Source organism: Xiphophorus couchianus, chromosome 18 (assembly GCF_001444195.1).
Source record: "Xiphophorus couchianus chromosome 18, X_couchianus-1.0, whole genome shotgun sequence".
NCBI classification, from domain to species: domain Eukaryota; kingdom Metazoa; phylum Chordata; class Actinopteri; order Cyprinodontiformes; family Poeciliidae; genus Xiphophorus; species Xiphophorus couchianus.
This window is the reverse complement of record NC_040245.1, coordinates 930,142-955,871: the sequence shown is the minus strand read 5'-3', so window position 1 is coordinate 955,871 and position 25,730 is coordinate 930,142. Positions and strand designations below refer to the sequence as shown.

General features: G+C 42.8%; 4 protein-coding genes and 1 long non-coding RNA gene across 8 annotated transcripts in view; 3 read left to right on the top strand and 2 right to left on the bottom strand.

The window, feature by feature from the left end:
• Positions 1-1,488: 1,488 nt before the first annotated feature.
• On the top strand, positions 1,489-7,144 carry ostn (osteocrin). Of its 2 annotated transcripts, XM_028045364.1 has the most exons (5): positions 1,505-1,593; positions 2,536-2,625; positions 4,517-4,749; positions 4,846-4,956; positions 5,050-7,144. In XM_028045364.1, the coding sequence occupies exons 2-4, from the start codon at positions 2,536-2,538 to the stop codon at positions 4,931-4,933; spliced, it is 411 nt and encodes a 136-aa protein (XP_027901165.1). In that variant the 5' UTR covers positions 1,505-1,593; the 3' UTR covers positions 4,934-4,956; positions 5,050-7,144. The 2 variants fall into 2 exon arrangements, with proteins under 2 accessions (XP_027901166.1, XP_027901165.1); XM_028045365.1 differs by lacking the exon at positions 5,050-7,144 and having other exon boundaries at positions 1,489-1,593; positions 4,850-4,956.
• Positions 7,118-16,981, bottom strand: iws1 (interacts with SUPT6H, CTD assembly factor 1). 3 transcript variants are annotated; one of them, XM_028045234.1, is made up of 17 exons: positions 16,757-16,981; positions 15,746-15,828; positions 14,522-15,242; positions 13,816-13,881; positions 13,503-13,719; positions 13,374-13,431; positions 13,196-13,302; positions 12,955-13,105; positions 12,741-12,823; positions 12,530-12,659; positions 11,725-11,842; positions 11,535-11,646; positions 10,573-10,629; positions 9,991-10,047; positions 9,403-9,514; positions 8,541-8,692; positions 7,327-7,437 (listed from the first exon to the last, which is right to left on the bottom strand). In XM_028045234.1, exons 1-16 carry the CDS (start codon positions 16,785-16,787, stop codon positions 8,567-8,569), a joined length of 2,229 nt encoding a protein of 742 aa, XP_027901035.1. In that variant the 5' UTR covers positions 16,788-16,981; the 3' UTR covers positions 7,327-7,437; positions 8,541-8,566. The 3 variants fall into 3 exon arrangements, with proteins under 3 accessions (XP_027901034.1, XP_027901036.1, XP_027901035.1); XM_028045233.1 differs by lacking the exon at positions 8,541-8,692 and having other exon boundaries at positions 7,118-7,437; positions 16,757-16,979; XM_028045235.1 differs by lacking the exons at positions 8,541-8,692; positions 10,573-10,629 and having other exon boundaries at positions 7,118-7,437; positions 16,757-16,978.
• The window catches only part of LOC114161756 (galectin-9-like), a 25,735-nt gene continuing 12,708 nt past the window's right edge, over positions 12,704-25,730 (top strand). The window contains exon 1 of the mRNA XM_028045327.1: positions 12,704-12,709. The gene's annotated coding sequence lies outside the window, so the exon portion shown is untranslated. The remainder of the gene's footprint in view (positions 12,710-25,730) is intronic.
• Positions 19,336-22,586, top strand: wdr74 (WD repeat domain 74). The gene is made up of 2 exons (XM_028045289.1): positions 19,336-20,055; positions 22,023-22,586. Exons 1-2 carry the CDS (start codon positions 19,447-19,449, stop codon positions 22,551-22,553), a joined length of 1,140 nt encoding a protein of 379 aa, XP_027901090.1. The 5' UTR covers positions 19,336-19,446; the 3' UTR covers positions 22,554-22,586.
• The window catches only part of LOC114161797 (uncharacterized), a 12,294-nt gene continuing 9,965 nt past the window's right edge, over positions 23,402-25,730 (bottom strand). The window contains exons 2-3 of the long non-coding RNA XR_003599072.1: positions 24,099-24,258; positions 23,402-24,015 (exon numbers count right to left, since the gene is read on the bottom strand). This is a non-coding gene — a long non-coding RNA (uncharacterized LOC114161797). The remainder of the gene's footprint in view (positions 24,016-24,098; positions 24,259-25,730) is intronic.

Below are 25,730 nucleotides of genomic sequence, written 5' to 3'. Positions count from 1 at the left end.
CTATCATTCCTCCACCACCGTGCTTCACAGCTGGTATGAGGCGTTTGGTTTCCTCCATCATGGTTCAACATCTCTACGTTGCTCCAGAAGTCAGATCAGACCTAAACTTTGCGGCCATTTTTTTAAGGAGAAAGAGGTGTTCTCTTTCATCTCTAACTGTCCTATCGTGACCTTTACCCTTTAGCCTGCTAACCGAGGTCTGCAGAGTCGTAAATGGAGCCGTTGAGTTCATCTGTGAGCTTCACGCTCTGATGTTGGGCTCAATCTGTTGGGATGTCTGAGATGTTTTGCTCTCTGGAGAATGATGGACTTCAGACGGTTTGGGCATGACCTTTGACCTTTTCCCAGCTGCCTTTCTGAGATCACTCCTGAGATCTTTCCACCTTCACACACATCTGTATGTTTCAGAGAGGCAGCGACTGAGACCATTTCTGAGGATACTTTGTTCAACCTTTAATGTATCCTGTTTCTATGGCAACAGGGAGAGGTGCAGGATGACATCACCTGGAGAAGGTTGTCAGTCAGTGAGCAAACAGTCAGATAAGTCCTTCCCAACAACTTCTTTAAGTATTTAAAACGTTTTCTCTCGTTGGGTTTAATAAAAACACTTCATCAACTAGACATTGCAACTTCACTTCATCAGTGTAAAGACTCTCTTGACTGGATTCATCGCAGAACTTTGAGGAAAAGTCACAAAAAGCATCAAATGGAGCCAAATAATTCAACAGAAACCTTCCAAAACAGTTTGGTTACCTATAAACACAGATTACTGAATCCCGGTGGTGGACACACTGCCGCTAATACGCTGAGGGCAGAGCTCATTTTTTTGTTTAGTACTTTAGCATTACAGCGACATACGCGTTTCAACATGGTTGTGTTTAGCTCTTTAGTATTAGCTTCTACATGTTGGTATAGCGCTTTAGCGGAACTGAAGCGTAACCCTTACAGATAGCTGTATAATGACATATGAAACCCTGTGGAGTGCGATATACTATGTTGTGTTGTTAGCAAATGGTCGTATCAACAAGGTTAAAATTTGAGCATTAGCTTCTGTTAAATACCTGTTTTATTTTTTCTGCCTTTTGGAAACAGTTTCTCTTGATGTCCAGAGGTTCCTTGATGTCATAAGTTAAATTTGATTAAACGAAGATTAAACTAAAAGTTTCTGGAGCTTTATGTCTCAATGTTTTCCCTTATTTCATAAAATATTGATGCAGTCACTGATCAAAGTGAAAGGTTTGAGTGCAGGTCTTCCTGCGGGGATATCTGATGCCTCCACATCCAGGCGCTGAGGGAACGGCCGTGCTGTTGGGAAGCAGACGAGAGTCCGAATGTGTTTATTTTAAAAGCGGACTTCCAGGAGGAGGTGAGGTGTGACCGATCCCAGGAGAGCTCTTTAACAGGTAATGGACCTGGTGATCAAACATCTCACGCAGAGTGGAAAAGAAGCAAGGGAAGTCATTATGTCACAGGAGGGAAGGGTCTGGATTGGACAGGAGGCTCCTGAGCAGCTGCTATAAAACCTGAACCTGCAGGAAGACACGGAAACACAGAGAAGACGACGGACAGCAGAGTTTTATCTCCAGAATCAAGGTACAAGCGGCATGAAACTGGATGAACCTGCAAAAAAAATCACTTTCTTCATTCCAAATGTTTTTACTCTAAATGCCTAAACTTAAATTTAGCAAATGTTGAATTTCTTAATGCTTCTGTAGACTGTCAGTAAGAAATTTTCTAACTATTGCAGTGCTCCTGCTTTGTAACACTTTTCTTGTTTAAAGTTGCTGTTTTCTGTATAACAGTACTTTGAAGGCATCTTTATTTCTGCATAAAAATCCAAGCTGAAGCAGCTAAACGTGGCAGAAATAAAACAGATCTTGAGAGGGCAGGTTCTGGTTCTGGAGAAGGTGAACCTCCTGCGTTAGGCTGCAGGGAGGAAGCTCTGAGTCCAGCAGAACAAGGAGTATGTGCATCATGAGGCGTGTGTGTGTGTGTGTGTTTTATCCGGATGTGTGATGGAGGGAATGCAGCAGCACGCGCATCAACGAGCGTGTAAGTGACGCTCAAAAGGCGTTTATTTGCAGGAATGGAAAGTGCTAAAATTAGAAGATGTTGCTGGACAATAAGTTTGAGCTAAAAGTGTCCCGCTGTCTGTGGGAGCCAGTTGTGTTTGAAACCATGAATGGGAAGGTTAGCTCAGGTTTTAATCAGAGGATGTTTTTAAGCAGAGATTTATTCTCTCTCCTGCTTTTAGGTTCTGAATAATAATATAATTATTCAGAATGATGTGAGGCTGAAATATTTTTACTTCATTTGCAGAGAAGAGAAATTTTAAAGTTTGTTTGGGTTAATTAAGTCTTTGGTCTGTTGTTCTTTTGGGTAACATTTTTTTTCTTAACTTTTTATTTTATTTAGTTTTATCGCCATAACCATGTTCAGCTGTGCAGGTTGTATTTTTTTTTATCAGGTTCTTAAATTCGACTTAGCTCAGAGTTTAGTTGTCAGCATTCTGTTGAGATTCATTGTTGTGTTCAGATGCAGCTCTGCAGCCATCTTCTGATCATCTGCCTGCTGTCCATCATCCTGCAATGCAACGTCCTTGGAGTCCAACAACAGCCGGCTCAGGTCAAGACACAGAAACACACATTTCTAAAAGAGGAACCAGAACTAAACCAAACTAACCTCAAGTCAGTGTCTGAAGCATTAGAATCAGGGCGCTAGTACGGGGTTCATCCTCCAACCGGGGGGGTTGGCAGTTCTATTAGCAGGTCAAGCAGAATTGCATCGAGGAATCTCACCTTCCCAAGGTTAATTTAAGGGCTAAAATTTTACATATCCTCTAAAAACATCCATAAATAGGCTAAAATTAAAATAATAATTTGGTGTCACGTTACACAGAATAATCTGTTAATAGGTGAACCATGAAAAGGCTGTGGTGCGCTGAACTTATCAGGCATTTCTAGACAGCTTAACACATGCTGTTGTACATACTGAAAGGTCTGCAAGGTATCCTTCAAAAAAGACCTGTAATGTATGAACTAAAACATAAGATTTCACTTGTTATTATGTTTCTAGAACGTTTAAAAGAAACCAGAGATGCCCTTAATCAAAAAATATAAAGCAGACAGATGGATGGATAGATGGATACATAGAGCTGGGACGTTGACATCCATAAATGTGATGCATATGCAACATCCTGTGCACTCACAACTAAAGATAAATAAAATACCCATTTAAATTAACTGATATAGAGACATTTTTAATCTGTATTTATTTTATGTTTATGTCCTTAAATTACAGAGATCTTTAAAATGATGTAGAAATGCCATAAAAAGGTTCAAATAAGTACAAAAAGCAGAAATGTCCTCATAGTTCAGCATGTCCTCATAATGCACATTTGTCAAGCAAAAACATTTCTTGACAAAGGACATTTTCCTTTGTTATAGAAATGCATTTCTCATGTGAAAATGCCTCCACAATGCATAATCTGTTATTAAGTGCCATGAAAATGTAATAAAGTCCTGAAAATATATATGTCCTCACAAACCAGCTGGTCCCCATAAGGAAGGTATATTTTCATGAATCAGAAGAGTCTTCAAAAAGTGAAATAAACTCAAGCAGATTCTCAGACTGGTATGAGCAGATTAGTGTGGCTCATACTCACTTTAGTATTTAGTAAGTCACATTTTCCATAAAGTGCTCTTGACTGATCAGACAGAAGATCCTGAGGGCCAAAACAAGCAGCTCCTCCTAGGTGCTGGTATCAGATGGTGTGAAGCAGCAGGAAGAAAAGCAGAAATCTGTTTTCTCCTCAGGCTATTTTATACCACATCTGCTGGAGTCTTTAGAGACGAACAGGAAGAGAGAAAGTCAGAAGCTAACTCACACTACAACAAAACCAAAGCCTATCAGGAGAAGCTGGAGGCTTTTTCCATCCTTACTCCCCATCCTCCAACATAAAATTTAGGTTATTAACTAACCATTCAGTTAGCAAGCTATAAATCAAGATATAAATATAAATCTTTATCTTGATAATTAAATGTTTATTTTGAAACTGTGACATGAATGAATTAGATGGTGTAAATATGACTAACTTAACCAGTTTTTTGCTGTTAATTTCTGTCTTTGCAACCAGCACCTCTATCTATCAGCCAGGGATTTTCTGATGTTCTCTGCCTCTTACTGTCCCTCAATCCACATTAATCAGGAACCTTTCAGAGGGAAGATTATTTGGTTGCAACCTATTAGTTAGACTTTGCAGGAAAATGTTGAATCTCAGAAACTCAAAGCAGATTATTTACATTCAGAGTGTAAACTACTTCCATATTTTATCTTTTAGGATATACTCTGTTCCATTTTATCCTCTGGAAATTTAAATTGTTACTCAACCCAAATTCCCTCAGTAAAAAATTAATTTTTTCTGTCATGTCGGTTTTATTTCTTCGCTGCTAGTTGAAAAGAAGCCAAACAGGAGGATTGTTGTTGTTTCTTTTAAATTAAATCGACCCTTTTCCAGCACATAGATGGGGCCGGGCTGAGGACGCTGGCCGTCCTGTGGCGCCATCCAGGAAGGATGAAGCCCAGACTGGAGCTCAGCGCCAAACTCCTCCAAACAGACAACCTGGTGATGATGATGGAGAATGATGTGACTGAGCCCAAGAGGAAGAGGAGTTTCCCTGGGAACAATGCCCCGCTGGACCGGCTGTCCATGAGCTCCATGGAAACCAGACAGGGCAAGAAGAAGCAGAGGTAGGACTCACCTTTCCCAGGTGAATTCAACAGATGAAGGACAGGTGAAGGAAGTTTCACCTTCCACTTGTCTTGATGCTCATCTTTTCTTCCCAGCAAGGTGGTGGAGTCGCCACGGCGACGAAACAATCTGCCTCCCATCGACCGAGTTGGAATGAGCCGTCTACCGACGACTCGAGGATAGCGAGGACGCCCTCATCTGGACAGGTGAAGAACTGCACATGACTGTGTCTATTCAGTAATAAATGTCAACAAAACGTCTCATTTTAAACACAGGAATCCATTTTTATCTCTCTTCAGTCGAATCTCTGCATAAATATCAGCCTACCACCTGCTGAACCACGATGACTGATCACCTCACCTGGACACGCTACAAATGATGGTGCATTCAGGTGCAGCTCAGTAAATTCAGGACCAATTCTTAGTCTTAAGGAGAGACAAACTTCTTCACAAAAACACAAAATTCATGACGACATTACATCATTTCATGCATTTTAATGTAATTTTCCATCAAACACCAAAACTAGCAAGTAGCTTAAATCTGCTTTTATAGCTCGCTAAAGAAGAAGTGAAAAGAATCGCATCAAATTATTTTAGGCAAAAATTATGAGAAATACCCAAAATATTCAAATAAATGCAACAACAAAGTCAATTATGATCAAATATAAATGTATAATACCAGAACTGATTCAAATGATTTGAACACTTTAAGTCCAACAATCTATTAATGGTGTTAGAAAAATACCTTCGGTCAAATAATGTGATTCATTTAGAAAAGCTCATTTTGGTGCATTTTTTGGGGCAACATTTTATTTCTACCACAGTTAAAAAAAAACAAAGAATAAATAAATCTTTCACAAAATGTTAATTAGCTACAGATTTTTAAGATTTATTTTACACTAAATCATCAGGTCTACGTTTATTATTGCTGTTAATTTTTACTGTTAGGGCTGATCTTGGATCAGACTTTTTAGCTCCACCTGAACGCACCATTTCCGGCTCTCCCTGCTGTCACCTGACGGGAAGCGACTGCCGCCTCGACTCAAAACGTCCGACACGACTGGAGCTTTCTGCTCAAGTCTCTTCTTCATGTTGCAGCTGCACAGCAGGGCGCATTTCTGCTGCAACACAGAAACACACCGATGGGAGGCTGGAGCCGGTTTCCACTACAACGATGAAACTTGTTTGTTCACCAAGCGATGTTAAAACTGCCAAACAATTTTTTTTAAGTTTTCTCTTATCAAATAAAGTCAAAATGTATGTAAATTCATAAGTGTCGTCTTAAAAAGCAGAAAACCACGTTAACCAATGTTTAACTTTTATTTGAAACAGTTTTCACATTGTCTTCCATTCTTGTAAAAAAAACATTTTTACCCCATTTATTTTAACATATAGGATGAAAAGATGATTTTCTGTATCTTGTCACCACAATGTGAAATTCAGAAGTTTAAACTGTATGAACTGAAAGTCACACTGCATAGCATTTTAAACTTTATCACATCTTTAAAGAGTAACTAAACACAAAATTAACTTGTTTTGCATTTAAACTGTCAGATAGAAACTGTCTTTGTGTTTGAGTCCAAATGTTTGAATTTTTATCTAGATTTGCTTAATTCTGCAATAGTGGCCTAAATCTGTCTCAGTTCTGCCCTCCTTGGGTTGAACAGTGGTACTGCACTTAAGTTTTTCCATTGGTTACAGCAGTTCAGTTGATGTTTGGCTGGAGCTGTAATCCAGTTTTCCTCATTTTAAAAACCTTCCTGTTAAAATTGAAAAAGATTTTCAAATATTTTTCTCTGCCTGTGCTTAAATGTGCATAATAAAGACAAAACGAAGCAAGGAGTCATCCGTTTGGATTATTTGTCAACCAAACACTGAAAAGGATTTTGCACATTTGCTTCATTAAAAGAAAGGCATTTTTTCAAAGGCAGTTTTCAAATCATCACCTTCATAAAAATAATGGCCTATTTTATCTTTTTCCAAAAGTGATTTTTGTACAAAAATATATATATTTATATACATATACATACACATATATGGCAAAAAAATAACATTTTGGGATAGTAACAAAATTCTTTTAGGTTTGGTTGGACAAATGTATTCTCAGTTTCAGAAACAGGATGTGAGTCACGCTCTTTCAAAACGCTTGCTTTATTATGTTTAATATATTAAATAAAAGCACAGAGCCTGTAAATGTTTCAGTTACCCTAAATGAAGGCTAACAGACTGAATCAGGCGTTGCTAATGGCTAATAACCCAAACTAGCTAAACTTTGGCTGATATTGAAACAGTTTCAGGTTTAAAACGTGTTACAGTTCCTGACGGTTCACCAGCTCCTAAAGCTAACAGATGAAAAACGGACGGCTGGTGACATCATGATGGAGAGTTTATTGAATTTGTTCAGAGAGCAGAAAAGTTTACAGCAGATGATCACATTCGTTAAGAAGCCCTTAGAGAGGCAGAGCTGGACCTGAGGAGGGAGCGACTGAGACGGTTCAGGATAACCACCTTAAAACAAAAACACGAAGAAGAAATCCTAAAAAACTAAAGACGGAGACTGGATCAGAGTGGCATCCGGTTTCCTTCCACGCTGATCTTCACAGCGTGACCAGTCTTCGTCAGCCGCCGGATGTCCGCAAACCTTCGCATCTGTTTATCGACCCGGGACAAACCCTTCTTCACCGGCCCCTGCAGGAGGAAGACAGGGAGCAACAAGCTTAGATTTCAAAATAAGAGCATCACCATAGCTCTGAACAGGGTTCCTACACAGTTTTCAGGGAAGAGTTCCAGATTTTCCCAAATTTCCAGAGTTATCCATCTGTATACTCACCATAAACTCGACTAGGCCTAAAATTTCGATGTAAACATCGAGACCGAAAGAAAAAGAAAATAGAAAGAACAAACAAAAGAAAAAGAGAGGAAGACACAAAGATATATAGAAAGGCAGGAAGACATAAAAAACAGGGAGAAAGTTAACAGAAAGAAAGTAAGAAATAAAGAAAGACAAGAAGACAGAAACATGGAAAGAATGAAGATAGCGAATAAAAAGAAAGAGGAAAAAAGAGAAAGAGAAAGACTACTGTCCCGTTTATGCGCTCTTCAGTAAAACCATAACATTTAGTTGCGATCCAACCGCTCATATTCACGTCTCCAGTGATTGGACTCTCTGACTCTAGTGATTTATGAAACCAGGTTTCAGAGTGGATCGTTTCAGGCGCGTCACCGCAGGAGGTGTCAAAGCGCACATGTACAGAATGGACAGCTGCTGGGTTTGGTTTGTTCATGCATGGGCTAAAAAAACAAACCCAACAGCGGCTAGCATCGCAGAGCGAGCTGCTTAATGTGTTCAGTTTAACACAACTTGTTAAATTAGCATTAGTTCATTAGAGACGGGTTGCTGTTTTCTCAGGGAGATGGAAGTTAAGGGTCAAAAGCACATGAGGGTTTCAATGACATGTTAAAATCACAGCGCCATCTAGTGGCCTGGCATGGCAGCTACAGCGGATTCAAGGTGTCTAAATGTGGAACTTTTCCCCAATCAGCATCTGAACATACCAGCAGCTTCCAGACAGCGGCCTCCTGGAAACAAAGACTGATGGTGTGTAGGAACCCTGTGTCTGGAGCTCTGATCGGATCAGAACCAGTAGCTTCTGTTAGTGGAATCAGCTCAGCTCTAATTGAAGCACAACCAGCAGTCAGACCAATGAGCTCTGAAGTGGCTGAAACTTCACTTTATCGACCTGATTAGTTCTACGTAGCCGCTGCGCTCCACACCATGCAGACAGACTTACTGCCCCCTGCAGGCGAGCAGCAGGAGCTACAGTGGCATCCTGTTCCCCTCTATGCTGATCTTCACGGCTCCCTGCGGCCGCCGCAGCTTCCTCTGCTCAGCGAAGCGCCGCTTGTGCTTCTCCAGCAGGCTGATGGCTTTCTTATAACCGCTCTACAGAGGACCAATCAGAGCTCAGCAGCACACCTCACCTGAGTCGCATCGTAACAACCCGCAGGTGAGGTGTCGTCTCTGCTCTACGAGGTTCTGTCCTTCAGTGACGGGTTTTATTTTGATGGTATAATCTATTTTATGTAAATACCTACAAACTACATAAGCAAACAGCTTAAACAATCAAAGAGAAGTTACAGGTCTAATTTTTACCCTCAACTGTTTCTATCCTTTAGAGATGAACTGATTGTTTTATTCAAACAAAATTTATATTCCTCAACCAGATAAATGTACTTTAAAATATGTTAAGTCATGAATGATTTTGAATTAAAGTACAGACAAAAAAATAAAAATAATCTTAACCCAAATGAAAAATATAAAAATACATGACAAACAACAGAATTCTGTCTAATATAAAAATTAAATACCAGAATCGATCTGGTGTCTAGAGCAACAGAAACTGTAATAACTTACAATTAAAATGTATTTTCCAACTTTAATATGAAGTGTTCATATTTTAATTTTATTTTTTTTCAAAGATTTCTAACAGTATTTGAATAAAACATGAAGTGTTTGGTAATGACCATTAAATAATAGCAACTGAGAGAAAGGTTATACTTTTACTCAAATTTACCTTTTAACTTCTAAAACTTTTATTGAACATTGTATATTCAAAATGATCCAGAATAAATGCGTTTTAAATGGAAACTCACCCTGCTGGAATCCCCCTCCACGTTCCATTTGGGTCGGACCACATAGTCCTTGTTGGAGGGCATCGGCACCCGAGCCCGGGCACAGAACCCGGGATCACCGGGTCGCAGAGCTCTGAAGGTCAGAAACATCAATAAGGTTCACGTCAACTTTAAAAAAAAATCTGAGTGATTAGTCACTCAATCTGTTTGTGAGATGAGTAAATTCAATTATATTCAAATTAAATACATCAAAATGAGAACAGATTTATAAATTATAAAAAGTGAAAAAAATTAAAACAAAAACTTTATAGTTAATTTAATAAAATGAAAAATGTATAAATACATTCAAAATAGAAAAGAAACATTTTATAACAAAATCAAAAAACTTATATGTACAAATAAATGTATTATAATTAACATAAATACTAAAAGATTTTAAAATAAAAGTCTTAAAAATATATGTATAAAAACCCCTAAAATTTCACACATAAAATGTTTAAAACAATTTGTAACAAAACAAAATATTAAACAACGTAAAAAAAACACAGAATTCCTAAAAAAATATTTCCTAATTATATTTACAATAAAAATAAATAGTGATGCACTGACTTTTCCTCCCCGGTGAGCTGCTTCTCCAGGTCTCTGCGGGGCGTCTGACCTCCAGAGCTGCAGACCAACACAAACACAAGCTCTGCTGTAATATTCAGATTCAAGCCGCCACACCCGGGCTTCCTCCTGAAGCTCCATGCTGTTATCAGCAGGCTTCACCTCACTGCAGGTTAGTGAAGCCATCAGAACCTGGAGCCGGTTCCGGTCCGATCGGCCTGCAGCAGAAACTCTGCACCACGTTTTAGTGTCACTGAGCTTCACACTCAGGTTTCTAACTGCTGAGAATGTTCCTGCCAGAAGGTTAAGATCAGATTGAAAATTATTTCCATCCTGAGAGTCAGCTCCTCTGTGCAGCAGCGCCCCTTGGTGTCTACAGCTACAGACTATTCATCTTAATTATTACAGGCTGTAAATCCAGAGTGCCCCCTGATCGTCCGTCTCTCTCAACACAAACATTCCTTATTTTATGGCTTCTGGATCGGTTCTGCGGCATCACTAACATTCATCTTCAGGCTGCAACTGCAAGAGGAGCTGCAGCAGAAACACACGCAGCGCAAACATGCAGCAGCTATGGGACTGGACCTGGTTGGTGGAGAGAAAACGTCAGGTTCCTGCGCCCTCTCCACCTTCTGAGGCTCACTGGGGGAGGAAGGAGGACGAGGGGGATAGATGGATGAGAGGAAGAAACACACACACACACACATTCCTGTTTCCCTATGCTTGTGTAGACTTGCATTGGCTTCCATTAATTTCTGTAGCCTAACAGAGGTCTGCCAAAAATATATATTCACATTAGAATCATGATTACTATGATTCAGAATTGATTTAAAATGTCCCCAAAATCAATTTTTAAAAAATCAAACGAATGCGCCATCTGTTGGCCTCCATTTTGTAACAATGCAGAGGATACTGCAACATAGGCATGGTTGAAAGCTCCAAAACAAAGAGAAAACTACAAAAAACAAACCGAGAGATTCCACTGGAATCGTCTTTATTGTAGGAAAACATATTGACTGATTTTTTTTTTTTCCCCAATTCCCAGGAAGACCAAGCTGCTCATGAGCTTCACGGTGTTCAAGGTTCACAAAATGAAGATAGAAACAATGCAAATAATAGCCAAGGTACAGAGCTCTGTGTAGTGTGTTGTGTGATGGCTCAGAAGTTAATGTTGACATTTAAGTTCAATTAGCATGCAAAAATTATGTTTTTACATTGTGTGAAAATGGCAAAATGTCCTCACAAATAGACATGTCCTCACAGTTTTTGTTGTTTAAGTAGGTCCTCACACAATAGCTAAACAAGTACACAAACACACACACAAGAAGGATAAATTTACCTCTCTGGGTTTCCCATTAAAAACATCTGACCAGCTGAAACCAGAATCTCCTGTCACATCATCTGACTACCTGCCAGAGTCGACTACCTGCTACTGCCAGTCAGAGATCTGTGTGTGTGTGTGTGTGTGCGTATGTGTGATGCAGACCTTGAAAAAGCCTCAAAGCGATCTGGTTTAGTCAAAGTTTGAATCTTATTTCTGTTGCTACCTGAGCCGGCGTCTCTGAGGCGTCTGCTGGTCCAGATCTCTCTGCTGCCGCTCTTCCCTCGTCATTCCCTTGTAGTTGGACGTCAGACCAAAGATCGGCCGCGACCATTCGTCTGGAAGGAAACGGACCAGAAACATGTCAGGAACATCTGGACTTCCTGCAGTTGGACCAGAACCGGGTCAGGTCTTACTGATGAGCTTCAGCGCCAGGTCTTTGTTGGCCCGGGATTCTTTGGGATGCTTGTAGAGGAACATGACGGCCCGTCCGATCCCGCTGTGCTTCAGTGTCTCCTGGCTGACGTTGGGGAGCTGCAGGAGGACAACAGGACGTCACTGGGGTCCAGAAGACGTCCAGTCTGTCCCCAGTCCGTCCCCACTTCCAGTGCTAAACGGTCTTTAGAAATTATTTTAGTGGTCTTTGAGGGTGTATTTGCATTGTTATGGTATTTTTATTAAATTAGTCAACAATGGTCTCAAACAACATTACTGTTTATTGCAATAATTTCTGGTACAATTAATCATCGTGACAAGCCTAGTAATGAATACTCAGAAGAAACAGTTTCCAAAAAATGTATTCAATTATTGTTGAACAACCACTGAAGGGAGTTTTCTCCCAACTTTTGCTGTCGCCATTTTGCGTAAGGATGAGCATGGAGCGCCGTAATATGCAGACAGAAACTGCTAAATTCACATCAGTTTGAAAGGCTAATAAACAGAATCATAAAATGAAAAACTGAAGGATACGTCTAAAATTTCAGTAAGTTTTCATTTTATAAATGAATGATATAGCTCCAGTTAGTTATAGTTTTTCCATTAACATTTTTATTTATTTCAGTTAACAAAAATATTTTCTGTTTCAGTTTTTGTTATTTTTTGTTAATTATAATAAAATATAATATCCCATTTCGTCCCAGACCATCCCAGTCCCTCCCAAGTCCATCCCAGTAACTCCCAGTTCATCCCAGTAACTCCCAGTCCGTCCCCAGTCCTTCCTACCTCCTGCAGGATCCGCAGCAGCTCCTCTCTGATTCGCAGCGCCGGCAGCGATTTGTCGGGCAGAGGACTGATCCACTCCTTGATGGCCGACATCACGCCACTGTCGATGAACGTCTCCTTCAGGTCCTGCCTGGGGGACAGAGAGGACGGTTGTCAGACTGAACCGGGTCGGTTCTGGTTCTGAGGTCCAAACAGAGTGACAGAAACTCACTTCTTGAGGTGCATGACGACCTGCGGCAGCAGCGTGAGCTTCTTCAGAGCCGGCTTCTTCTGGCTGTTCAAAGTCCGGTCCTCCTGGTCAACAAACCAGTCAGGAGCTCGGCTTTTATTATGAAAGGATGGCAGGCAAGGCTAAACCTGCTAGGCTTTTATTGTGAAAAACAGTTGGGACTAAACATTCTAGGCTTTTATTTTGAAAGGCTGACCTCTGCGGCCTCGTTCATCTTTGTGATCATGGCGCTTACGACGTCGTCGGCGTCGCTGATGAACGTTCCTCCGTCTCGATGCCTCCTCTTCCGACTGTTCATGGCTTTCCTCTTGGCTAGCATGATGTCGAAGTCAGACATGAAGCTAGTGCTGAACACACACACACACACACACACACACACACAGGTTTAGCACCCTGCTGGGTCCACGCAGCACCGGGCACCTTATGGGGACACCTACTCCTGGCCGCTGCGGTCCACTCCTTCGTCAGAGTCGGACTCATCGGCCGCCTGCTGCTGCTGCTTCGGCTGCTTGCTGTCGGCCTCCAGCTCCTCCTGGTTGAAGCCCTGCAAGAGGAAGAGGAGGATGAAGAGGGGCCGATTCCCGATCGGTTCCAGCTCCAACAGCGGTTCCTTACCGTGAACTCCTCCTCTTCCTCATCTCCAGACTCTCCAAAAATGTCTGCGATCATTTTCCTGCAACACATTTAACTCTGGGTCAGCTGCAGTTCCGCTTCCTGCCAGCAGGAGTCAGTGTTCAAACTCACTCCTCTCCGTCATCCTCGCCAGAGTCGCTGTCGCTGCCGAACAGCGCCTTCTCGTCCTTCTTCACCACCGCGGGTTTGGACCGGTCCTCTTCGTCGCTGCCGCTGTCTGACCCAAGCTCCCTCAGCTTGGCCGCCAGGCTCCGATCCGGGCCGACAGAGCCGTCGCCGCTGCCCGAGTTCTCGTCGTCGTCGGAAACTGCTCGGCTCCTCTTCGCCGCTGAGACACAAGGAAGTGGACAGATGAAACTACTGGATCGGTTCTAGAGTTCTGGGATAACAAACCCGGTCAGAACAGAACATCAGACTGACTCACCTGGTTTATCTTCCTTCTCTTCATCCTCGTCTTCGCTGTCAGACAAGATGACCTTCTTCCTCTTCACTGCAGAAACACATGAAGAGAACCTCAGAACCACCACAGAAGCCCGATTCAGATGGTCCAGAACCAGTAATCATATACACACACACATAAATATATATATATATATATATAAATAAACACACTGGAAGACTACTGTTGGGTGCAAGTTGTGCTAAAAGGAGTTAGCCTAGCAGTGAAGCTATGCTAGCCTATGTAGCATCTGAATGCTAAACATGCTAATGTTAGCGTCCATATTTCTAAAGAAGCCCAGGATGATCCAGGTTTCCTGAAACACTTTGCTCCAATCTGATGGTTGAAGAACCTGAAGAGTAAAATCTGTAAATAAATCTCTGGTTTTGAGCTCATGTGGATATTTATTCAATAATTTAGCAAGAAAAAGGTTTGGAAATTAAAATGTTGCAGATTTTGTCAATATATTTTTGATTAAATAATTCCAGACCCTGACGGTGACGGACAGCAGTCATTAAACGGTTCGGACTGTCCGACTCAGAGGGACGGAGACGGAGCTGATTGGACTGAAAGACAGGAAGTTCTGTCGGATTACAAACCGGAGACGTCTGTCTGCAGCATGGTGGTGGCAGCATGATGATGTGGGATGTGATAAACCCCTCCAGATCAGTTCTGGCTCTGATGTCCCTACCTGGTTTGTCGTCCTCTTCCTCGCTGTCATCTCTCTGTTGCTTCTTCTCTGCTTCCTCGCGCTGCTCTTCATCACTTCCTGTTGCAGCCTTCTTCCTCTGCCCTTCGTCCTCTTCATCCTCACTGTCGGATTGCATCACACCCTTCCACTTCCCTCCCCCGGTCTCCTCCTCTTCCTCCCGTTTACCCTCATCTTCCTCATCAGAGTCTATCGGCGCCACGTGGCGTCTGGCGGGTGGCTCTGCGTCAGAGTCACTGTCGGAGTGTTGCCGTGGAGACGATGCTGGCACCGGTTTGTCCTCTACGTTGTCGGAGTTGCTGCGGGCGCCATCTCCTCTGGGGGCGTCCTCCGGCTCAGAGCTGCTTCCTCGGCGCTTGGCGGGAGACGACACGTCCTCCTCCTCCTCTCCCTCATTGTCGGACGCTCCCCGTTTGACCGGAGACGACGCCTCGTCCTCCGAGCCGCTCTGCCGTCTCTTCCTCAGCGACTCCTCCTCTTCCTCGTCTGACGCACTTGCCCTGCGTTTCGCTGGAGAGTCTTCATCGTCGCTGTCGCCGTGCCGACGAGGCTCTGCCTCTGAGCCGCTCTTGTCTCGGCGGCCCCCGGGGGCCTCGTCCTCCGAGTCGCTGTCGGCCCGGCGCCGGTCCTCTGCGTCCGAGCTGCTGGCTGCTCCACCTGTTTCCATGGCAATGGTGGCATCTTCGTCGTTGCTGCCGTCGTCCTGCAGAGAGCACAACGTCAACACACCAACTGGCATTAAACAGCAGAAGAAGAATCAGCCAGCAGGTCGAGTTCAGCTCCTCACCACCAGACTGCAATACTTTCTCCTACTACTCTCCACTTAGATTTATCATTACTGCATTTTCTGCACTTTGTTGTCATCAGATGTTGACGTTACGCATGGCTGGAATAAACAGGAAGTAGAGATGGAGGTTCGGACTCTGGTCTGACAGACCCACCAGGGTCTGGGAGCGTTCGCTTTGTGTTTCCATCTCCCTTTTAGTGCATTAACTCTTTCTCAGAAAAGCCAAAAACCACCTCATATGAGGTTAAAAAACAACAACTTTGTTTTGCAAAATGGTTTAAGTTATTTTGAATTACCATCAACTTATTCTAATGCAATATTTCAAAATGTGCATTAAAAAACGCACTGGAAACACATCTGGTTCCCTGGTTGGAATCAACCAGGACATTAATAACTCATAACTAATCGCCGGTTCTGACCTCAGACTGCCGGCCGTCGCTCCTCATCTCCTCGCCGTCGGATTGAGGATGCTCATCCTGAACCGGAGTCCCGCCCCCATCGTCTGGAGACAAACAGAAGAACAAATCTTCAGCATCAAACAAACTCAGAGATTAAAACTTCACATGTTCCAGAAACAGCAGCTCCACTCAGAGAGCCGAGGATGAAGCTCGTTCATCACAACAAAGATAATGAGATAGAATCTGGTCTGATTAGATGTTCAACTCTCTGAAGACCTGAAGTTTACCGACTGAAGGCTTTCTGTTGCGCTGATTAAATCTGCAGCACAAACCAACGTTTTAAGACTTCAGATTTTCCTGTCCAAATGATTCATGGATCAAAGGTAAAAGCATTTCAGTCAACAACAACAAAGTGTCTTCAGTCAGAAACGTCTTCAGAATAGCTGTAATACAGACTGCTACAGGAGATCTGTCCTCCCAACAGTAATCAGCATCAACAATAACTTCTTGAATAACCTTGAATTAATTGAGTTACAGCAGTTTTTAATTTTCCTTTGGAATCAATACAGCATTTCTGAATTTGAATCAAACTCAGCAGAGAGAATAAGGAGATCCGCTAGAACCAGCAGCTGAACAGATCCAAACATGATCTTAGTGACCAGAGGAGAAACAATCATGGCTGGAAACTTTCACAGTCAGTGATGCTGTGGGCTAGAGGTCAGAGGTCAGCCAGGATGTGAACGGATCTCCCTCCAGAATGACCCAGGCTCTGCTGAGCAGCAGATTTCAGTCATGAACCGCTGATTTACAGGAAAACCTGAAAACTGACTGAGGAAGAAACACATAGCACGCAAAGTTTAGATCTGAAAACAAGCTCCATCAGAACCGGAGCAGCTAACTGAACGTAGAACCGGGTCCAAACTTCAGGACCAATACTCAGGAACAGGGATGAAACCCGGAAAACCCCGAAAACGAAAAGCGTTTTATGGGCGAGCTCTTAAGTTTGTCAGCCGAGAAACAAAGCGCACTTACCGGACATAAATTCCTCCTCTCCTCCGTCCATCTCTCAGACGAAGACAGACTCCGGTTCCAACCTTACTGGGCGGACTGGTACCGCTTTACTGGTTTTTAGTACCGCAGCTGGAGGGAAAAACCGAAAACCCAACAGAGAAGAGTAAACAAGACGCACATACACCAGAAACTAGCTGCCGTTAGCACACCGACAGCCAAAATGGCGGAACCACCACCGTCTGCGCATGTGTGGTGGATTACGTAATTTAGTTCTGTTCTTTTGGTGCTTCATGGTGAAGTGCAAACAAGCATTAGTGTGTCCTACCGCCACCTATAGACCTGGAGGAAAGGCAGTGGAACCAAACAATTCTTTTTTTACATTTTTGCTAATGTTTTCGCAATTATATATATATATATATATATATATATATATATATATATATATATATATATATATATATCTTGTAACCAGGTTGCTATGTATTGCAAATTTTTTGCTCAGGTCCCTCTTGAAAATGAGATCTAGATCTCAACGGGGTTTACCCTTCTCGCCCACCGCGGGTGGTTCTTATCCTCTGAGCTCGGGTCCTCTACCAGAGGCCTGGGAGCTTGAGGGTTCTGCGCAGTATCTTGGCTGTGCCAAGGACTGCACATTTCTGGACTGAGATGTCTGATGTTGTTCCTGGGATCTGTTGTAGCCATTGGTCCAGTTTGGGGGTGACTGCCCCGAGGGCCCCGATGACCACAGGCACCACTGTGGTCTTCACCTTCCAGGCCCTCTCCAGTTCCTCCCTGAGGCCCTGGTATTTCTCTAGTTTCTCGTGCTCCTTTTTCCTGATGTTGCAGTCGCTTGGTATTGCTACATCTACCACAACGGCTTTCCTCTGTTGTTTATCCACTACGACAATGTCTGGTTGGTTCGCCATTACCATTTTGTCTGTCTGGATCTGGAAGTCCCACAGGATCTTAGCTCTGGCGTTCTCCGCCACCTTTGGGGGTGTTTCCCACTTTGATCTCGGGGTTTCCAGTCCATATTCTGCACAGATGTTTCTGTACACTATGCCTGCAACTTGGTTATGTTGTTCCATGTACGCTTTCCCTGCCAGTATCTTGCACCCTGCTGTTATGTGCTGGACTGTCTCAGGGGCCTCCTTGCACAACCTACACCTTGGGTCTTGTCTGGTGTGGTAGATCTGGGCCTCTATTGCTCTGGTTAGGGCCTGTTCCTGGGCGGCCAGGATGAGGGCCTCTGTGCTGTCCTTGAGTCCAGCTTTTTCCAGCCATTGGTAGGATTTACTGATATCAGCCACTTGGGTTATTTGCTGGTGGTACATCCCATGTAGGGGCTTGTCCTCCCATGATGGCATCTCTGGCACCTCAACCTCCGTTCCCTGTTGTCTGAGATATTCACTGAGCACATTGTCTGTTGAGGCTTTGTCCCTGATGTATTTATGGATCTTAGTTGTTTCGTCCTGGACTGTGGTTCTCACACTCACTAGTCCTCTGCCTCCTTCCTTGCGACTCGTGTACAGTCTCAGGGTGCTGGATTTGGGATGGAACCCTCCATATATATATATATATATATATATGGGTTTTCCGGTTACCTCCCACAGTCCAAAAACATGACTGTCAGGTTAATTGGTCTCCCTAGAATTGTGTGTGTGCCTGGTTGTTTGTCCTGTCTGTCTCTGTGCTGCCCTGCGACAGACTGGCGACCTGTTCAGGTGACCCCACCTCTCACCTGGAATGTTAGCTGGAGAGGCAGCAGCTCCTCCTGACCAGACTGGGGACAAGGGTGTTAGAAGATGGATGGATGGATGGATGGATGGATGGATGGATTAAAGGCCATTGTAGATAAGAAATTGTAGACAAGAAATTGTAGACAAGAAATTAGCAAATTTCCACCAAGAAACTCAGACATTTTGAGATTAAACTTCTTCATTGGTTAAATTTGGTTGGTGAAATTTTTGGAAAGGTTTCAACTTTTGAAACTCAGAAAATATAATGTTTTTTTTCAAGGAAATTTTGGGAATTGATCTCAAAATTTCTGAAATTTTTATAGCAAATTTTTGACTTTTCAAGCTCAGAATTTTCTTTGTTTTTTCTACAATATTTTTTTGTTTTTTGTGGAAATGTACTCTGTTACTCTGTGGTTTCTACCTAGGCTGGCGGTAATTTGCCGTCGTACAATTTAGTCTGTTAATACAAAGTTTAATTATTAATTTGACTTCACAATATGCGGTTTTTAGTGTTTATCTCCAGTCCGGTAGGTGGCGGTAAGGCGCCATCACAGTTGCAATGCACCGCCGTAAAACAAAGCAAGAGGAAGAAGAACACAACGTGTACTCCGAGGAGAGAAGGAAATTAGAATATAGGCTTCTAAAGAATAAATTACAGTTAAAAATATCAGATATTTTGGGATATTCTTCTTCCTCTGAATATTTATGTCATTTCATAAAATTTCTTAAGAAAACTAAACTGATAGAAAGGATTTAGTGTTTTTTTTTTAAGTTGCGTTCTGATCCACACTCCATACCAGTAGGTGGCGGTAATGCACACCATTAAGTTGCTTGCCAACCGCCATTAAAAACAAAAAGAAGAAGAAGAAGAACACAACGTAGTGACGTATTTTCTCGTCGCCGCAGCCGCTCCACGTGCGTTCAGTCGGATTCTGGTTCTGTTCGGGTTCCGGCTGGTGTCAGCCCGCTGTGATGGAGGAGCGCAGCAGACTGTGTTCCGTGTGGCTCGGGTCCGAGACCGGGATCCTGAAGGGGGTCAGTCTGGACCGGAAGCAGGCCTTTAACTTCTCCAACACGCGCGCGCTGAGCCGCGACCAGGAGGTGCGCGCGCTGTGCTGGGCAGACCCGGCGGAGAGCGAGCTGCTGCTGGGCTGCGCGGACGGAACCGTCCGGACCTTCAGCACCGAGAAGGGCGTCTTCACCGAGGCCCGGAGCTGCGGAGACCCGCAGGAGGGCTGCTTCAGCGGGCTGGCCTCGCTGCGGGGCTCCGCCATCATCACCTGCGCGGAGTGCGGGAAGGTGCGGGTGTGGCGGGAGGACGGCAGCGGGCCGGTGGCCGAGCTGGACGCGGGCAGCAACGTGTGCCGGATGCGGCAGAGCCCGATGGACCCGAACCGGGTGGCGACGGGTGGGAAGGAGAACGGGCTGAAGATCTGGGACCTGGAGCGGCCTGAGAAGCCGCTATTCACCGCGAAGAACCTGCGGGACGACTGGCTGGATCTACGGAGGCCGCACTGGGTCAGAGACATGGGCTTCATCCCGGACTCCGACAAGGTGGTCACCTGCACGGGCTACCATCAGGTAACTGCTTACACCTGTAAAGCAGGCTGCTCAGTCCGCATGACGTCACAGGGCGTGGAGCAGCTGGAGGCATTAAAATCAAATCTGCTTTGAATCTTTCATTCTTTACTCATTAACTTAGACTTAGACTGACTTTATTATCATTTTTCATGCACAGGGTGAATACAGAACGAATTTTGTTGCATACGGCTCAGGACAATGTTTTGAGCTTCCAGTGTTGTGAGGTTACTCCAGAATAAAATAAAATACAGTATAAAATATGAATATAAATATGAATATAAATATAAAATATAAAGTGCAGGACTGACAGTAAAATACAAGTTATTTAGCTCTGTACATGTGCAAGGTATGAAGTGGAGACTAGTTTTTGAGTGCAGTCCAGTTAAGAGTTCAGCAGTCTGATGGCAAGTGGGAAAAAGCTGTTTGGGAACCTGGTGGACCTGCACCGGATGCTGCAGAACCTCTTTCCAGAGGGCAGCAGGGAGAACAGTCCATGGTGGGGGTGTGAGGGGTCACTGACGATATTTCGGCCATTAAACTGTTAGAACAATAACTGCTGACATTAAAATAATAAATATCTACAAAAATCTGAGATTAAACCGATTATAAAACCAGTTACACCAGTTTAAGGTCCAGCTGAGTTCTGGATGTTCTGATCCACACTTTGGACCCGTCCAGAACCTTCTACAGTGATTTTTTTTCATGATTAAAATGTAATATTGGAACCAGGTTAAGAATGCAAAACAATCTGAATGAGAAGATTAAAGTTGTAATAATAAAGTTTTAAAATGATCAGAATAAAGATCGTCTTCATAACACAGGAATAAAGCCGTAATAACACAAGAGAGAAATAAAAATAACTTGGTAGCAATCTGAGAAAAAAAATTGATAGTGCAAAAATAAACTTGGTAATAACCAGAATAATTTCATAATAATACCTGAATAAAGTCAAAACAATACAAATAAAATATGAGAGTAAAGTTGTAATTTTCCAAAAAGGAATAATTAAAATGAGGATTATTGAGCACAAAGTGAAGTTCTACTTTAGTATGAGTGAAATAATATTTAATGTTTGTCCTGGTTGGTACCAGCAGCAGAACTTGATCCGCTCAGATCCTCAAACAAAAAACAACCAAAGTCATTCATTTAGTTTCTCTACATTTTCCTGTTTTCTTTTGTGGCTCCATTCCAGTATCAAAGGTTAAAATGGGCCAGTTGGTGAACTGGGCTGAACTAGGTCAAAGGTCATGGAGGCAGCTGCAGTTACCACGTGGCTCCACGCGGGGGCGCCACAGCAGCTGGAAGAGGAACTGAGCATTTCTTCTACCGTTAATATCAGGTTTCGCTCTAAATGCATAAATATTAACATCTTCTCTTCCTCTGATATAAAACTTAAAACACAGAGTTTTCTGTTCATCATTAGAGAGAATTAATCAGAGATCATCCTGGAGAAATATCCAACAACGTCGTCGATTAGCAGAAAAAATGTTTAGAAAAATCAGTAAAGGAGGCAAGATTGTGTCCTGAGCGCAGCGATGGACGTTCTTACAGAAACTGTTGCTTTAATCCCAGAAAGAAAAACCGGTAAACTGTCAAAGTCAGGAGGCTGGAGGAAACGGCAGCAATAAAAAGAAACAGTCAGTCATCACAGGAGAGGCGGAGAAAATACAGAAACAACAGATGAGACGGAAAAAGAGAGAAAAACAGGCGAACCAAACTACAAACGAATCAATAATTATTGATTGATTGGTGACAAGTTCTTCGTTACGTTAGTTAAAGGCTCAACACTTTTTAAATATATTACTGAACCTTCAGGATTGATTAATTTCTGCCACGTGGTTTAGATTTATCGTTCATGATGTTTGTGTTGTCAGTAAATGTTATTAAAGTAAAAACAAACCTCCAGCGGCGGTGCTGTTGTGTCGGAACAGGAAGTGATGTCAGCTGACGCGTCCTGTCATTCTCAGGTTCACGTGTTTGACCCTGCGACTCCCCAGCGGCGGCCCGTCCTGGAGGCGGAGTTCGGCGAGTATCCGCTGACGGCGCTGGCGCTGCCGGCCGGCGGCGGCGCCGTGGTGGTGGGCAACACGCAGGGCGACGTGGCGGTGCTGGACCTCAGGAAGGGGCTGGTCCGCGGGCGCCTGAAGGGCGCGACGGGCGGCGTGCGCGCCCTGCAGTGCCACGCCTCCCAGCCGCTGGTGGCGTCCTGCGGCCTGGACCGCTTCCTGCGGGTCCACAGCCTGGAGGACCAGCAGCCGCTGCATCGCGTGTACCTCAAGTCCCGGCTCACCTGCCTCCTGCTGGCCAGCCGGGAACTGCAGGCCGGCCAGGGGGGCGGGGCCACGGAGGGGGCGGAGCCTCAGGTGAAGGAGGAGGAAGAGGACGAGGTGTGGGACAGGATGGAGCGGGTGGAGGAGGAGGAAGAGGCGACCAAGAGGAAACCAGCAGCAGGAGAGGAGGAGGTGAAGAAGAAGAAAAAGAAGAAAGGAGGAGACTGAGAGGCGTTCAGGGTATGGGGAGAGCATGGGAAATCTCAGACTGAATGTAGACATTTCACCACCTGAACGCCTCGTCGGTTCTGTTCTGACTGGGTTCTTCCTCTGCTGTCGGGTCAGATTCTGTAACTAATTTAATAAATTTACCTTTTTATAAATGAAACTAAAATTGTGTTTCTCTTTAATCTGGTGAATAAAAAAGTTCAGAGTCGCGAGAAAAGTTCTGGTTTCCGAACGGTTGCATCTGCAAAGTTTTCTGTTGCTTTGCTTGTCAACACGTTAAAAACCCGACTGTACAGCAGGAGAAAATTAACTTCCACAAACTTATTTAGCCTGTCACATTCTGTCATTCTTCCTCCATGTTATCGTCCTCTGATAAATATTAAATTTCACAGTTTCAATCTAAACATTTTGTTGGCAAACTAAATTTTTACCTGGGCTAAATATGAGTAAAATGTTTAGCTTTCAACAAAACACTTGGCTTCAAACTAAATATTTGGCTTGCTAGTTAAGTATTTAGCTTGTTAGCAAATATATTTAGCTACAAGTTTAATATTTAGCCAGCTCAGGGAAAAATATTTAAAGCTAAATATTTAGCTTGCTAACAATATTTAGCTTGCTGGCCTAATGTGCTCTGGAGCTAAATATGTAGCTTAAAGCTAAAGATTTGGGTTGCTAACTAAAATGTACGTTTGAAGTTGACATAAATGAGTAACATGGTGAAAACATGAGTCTGAAAAACGAGCCCATCTTCAGCTGTTGGGTTCGGGTTCGCCGGATCGCGGCTCCACCGGAAATGAAGGAAGGGATGGTTCTGGTTGACCCGCTGCAACGTTCTGGTTCTGCTTAAGGTCAGAAACTGGACCTGAAATGTTCTGCGGGCTGACCCGGAGGAAAACGGCTTCTGCTTTTTATCAGTATGATTTGTCTGTCAGGTTATTAAGCCTCCTCCTCCTGGACCCGGCCCAACCCGGCCCGGCCCCGCGGTTCCGAGCCGGTCTCGCATGACGTCAGTGGGTCAGATGGAGGTTCTGCTGAGCTCATCTGTTTTCCGGTCCCAGAGGCTTTCAAACATGCAGAATGGGTCCAGAGTAAATGAAAGTCTGGCTTCCTGCCACGTTTCCAGTTTAAACACATTTATGACCCAGAAAAGTTGATGAACTTTTTTCAGATCTTTGATTTAAAAATACTTTATTTATCCAGAGCTAAATGTTCCCCTTTGGGATGGATTTGGAATAGTTACAAATGAATGAATAATATGGTGAAAATATTTCTTTGTCAAATGAATCTGCATGTTTTGCTCTGAGGGGCCAAACAACCCAAACTGTTGGTGTTCATTTCCCCCATAATGCCCTTCTTCTTCGCCAGCCCTCCCTGTGTGCTTATGGCGTCGGCATCGTCTGAAACCGGACCGGAACCGAAGGCAGTGGGTCAGTCAGGATTTCTCTTCTGCTGCTTTAAACCACTAAAATGAAACCACAAAGCAGAAGTGATGAAACCTTCACCAGGAAGGGAGAACCAATCTGCCAGATTCTACCCGACTCTCACTTCCTGCTCTGGCAGTCACAGTGACCGCAGCTGCCCATCACTCTGGGAAAGGTCAAAGGTCATCTCCAATCCACCTGAAGTCCATCATTCTGCAGAGACTCTGCAGCCAAAGTCCATCTCTGCTTCTAGTTTCCATTTCTTCATCTGGTTTCTTCATCCTCTGGTAATAAAACCATAATCTGGATAATTCCTGCGGCTGCAGGAAGCTGCAGATGTGGCGAAATGCGCCTGAACTTTGACCATAGAGGGGAAGCAGAAACAGGAACTGAATGTGACGAGCTTCAGAAAGTGGCAGCAGTAAAACCTGCAGTAGCCGTAAAGCTGGCAGATAAGACAGGCCAGCTACGGAGCTACATTAGGGCCACAAAGTTTGTTGGAAAATTCTTTGTGAAACTGAAAAAAATAAATAATTGAGAGATAATTTCGAATCTCATAAAGGTTTTTTTTTTAAATTACTTAAAAACCTTTTTTAGAAAACTGAAAAAATTTAAATAAAAAAATAACTTTGAATCTCAAGTTTTTCTTTTTTATATATTATTTTTTAACTTTCTTTAAAAACTGAAACTGCAAAAATTAAAAATACAAAAGTTTTCTTGTTTTTTAAAACTTATTTTTAAACTTAAAAAAATAATGAAAACAATTTAAAGTGAAAAATTATTTTGAATCGAAAACATTTTTTTTCTTATTATTTTTAACAGTTACAGTGAAGATGGGCCAACATGTTTACATACTTATATAATTGTTCATTTTGTCAATGAAAATAAAGTCAAAATATTGTTCAAATATGACTTTATTATATTATTTTGACTTTGATCTCATTCAGCATTTTTTTGTCATGAATATTCTTTTCCAAGTTTACTTTTCAAATTAAAGAGTTTTTTCAGTTTCAGAAAATTTATTTTGAAAATTTTCAACTTTACAGCCCCAATTTAGTTCCATATATCTGTTCATATAAAACAATAGCCGGATGATTCTAAAAGTTTCTGAGTTACGACGTAATAAAGACGTTATGGTTTTATTGACAGCCGTGGAAACCCGGTGCTGGTACCAGGTCCGTTTACCTGCTGGTCCTGTGAATAATGAGACGTTTGGGAAATATTCTGCTCAAGTGAAAAATACATAAAAATCTTAAATAATTTGGTTTCACATCCTGAAAGTTTGTTGCAGCAGCTTCAGATTAATCTGCAGCCTTCCTCTGTCAGATTCGCTCCAGAACTTTTATTTTCCCACCCAGACATGAATCTGGACCCGGACTCGAACTCCTGGGAACTAAAATCCTTCATCTGCAGAAAACTTTCTGTCAGAAAACTAAATAAGGGAGTGACTGCAGTTTCTTAAGTTCTGCTTTATTTAAGTTATGATTTAGATAATGATCAGATAATCATTTCATCAGATCCTTTTACGTCTGCAGAACAACTCAATAATAAACTACACAAAAACATCAGAGAATTAAAAAAACACTATTTCCTTTCAAAATGCCTGAAATATTTATTTTATTTTTTGAATCTAGGTTCTGGAGTGTAATTTGTAAAATGTGATGTCTGACTAATCTTGTGCATATTATACTTTAATGCTAAAATTGTCTTGAGGGTTATATGAATATTTCATTGTTTTGTCAATTGGGCCCCAGGA

What these genes read in the sequence shown, in the direction of transcription:
- ostn (XM_028045364.1), top strand. Translation starts at nt 2,536, where the DNA reads ATGCAGCTCTGCAGCCATCTTCTGATCATCTGCCTGCTGTCCATCATC. An exon ending in TCCAACAACAGCCGGCTCAG is followed by an intron (nt 2,626 to 4,516) that starts GTCAAGACACAG and finishes ACCCTTTTCCAG; the next exon opens with CACATAGATGGGGCCGGGCT. An exon ending in CAGGGCAAGAAGAAGCAGAG is followed by an intron (nt 4,750 to 4,845) that starts GTAGGACTCACC and finishes TTTTCTTCCCAG; the next exon opens with CAAGGTGGTGGAGTCGCCAC.
- wdr74 (XM_028045289.1), top strand. Translation starts at nt 19,447, where the DNA reads ATGGAGGAGCGCAGCAGACTGTGTTCCGTGTGGCTCGGGTCCGAGACC. An exon ending in CCTGCACGGGCTACCATCAG is followed by an intron (nt 20,056 to 22,022) that starts GTAACTGCTTAC and finishes TGTCATTCTCAG; the next exon opens with GTTCACGTGTTTGACCCTGC.
- iws1 (XM_028045234.1), bottom strand. Translation starts at nt 16,787, where the DNA reads ATGGACGGAGGAGAGGAGGAATTTATGTCCG. An exon ending in GCGACGGCCGGCAGTCTGAG is followed by an intron (nt 15,243 to 15,745) that starts GTCAGAACCGGC and finishes TGCTCTCTGCAG; the next exon opens with GACGACGGCAGCAACGACGA. An exon ending in GTCGTCATGCACCTCAAGAA is followed by an intron (nt 12,660 to 12,740) that starts GTGAGTTTCTGT and finishes TCTGTCCCCCAG; the next exon opens with GCAGGACCTGAAGGAGACGT.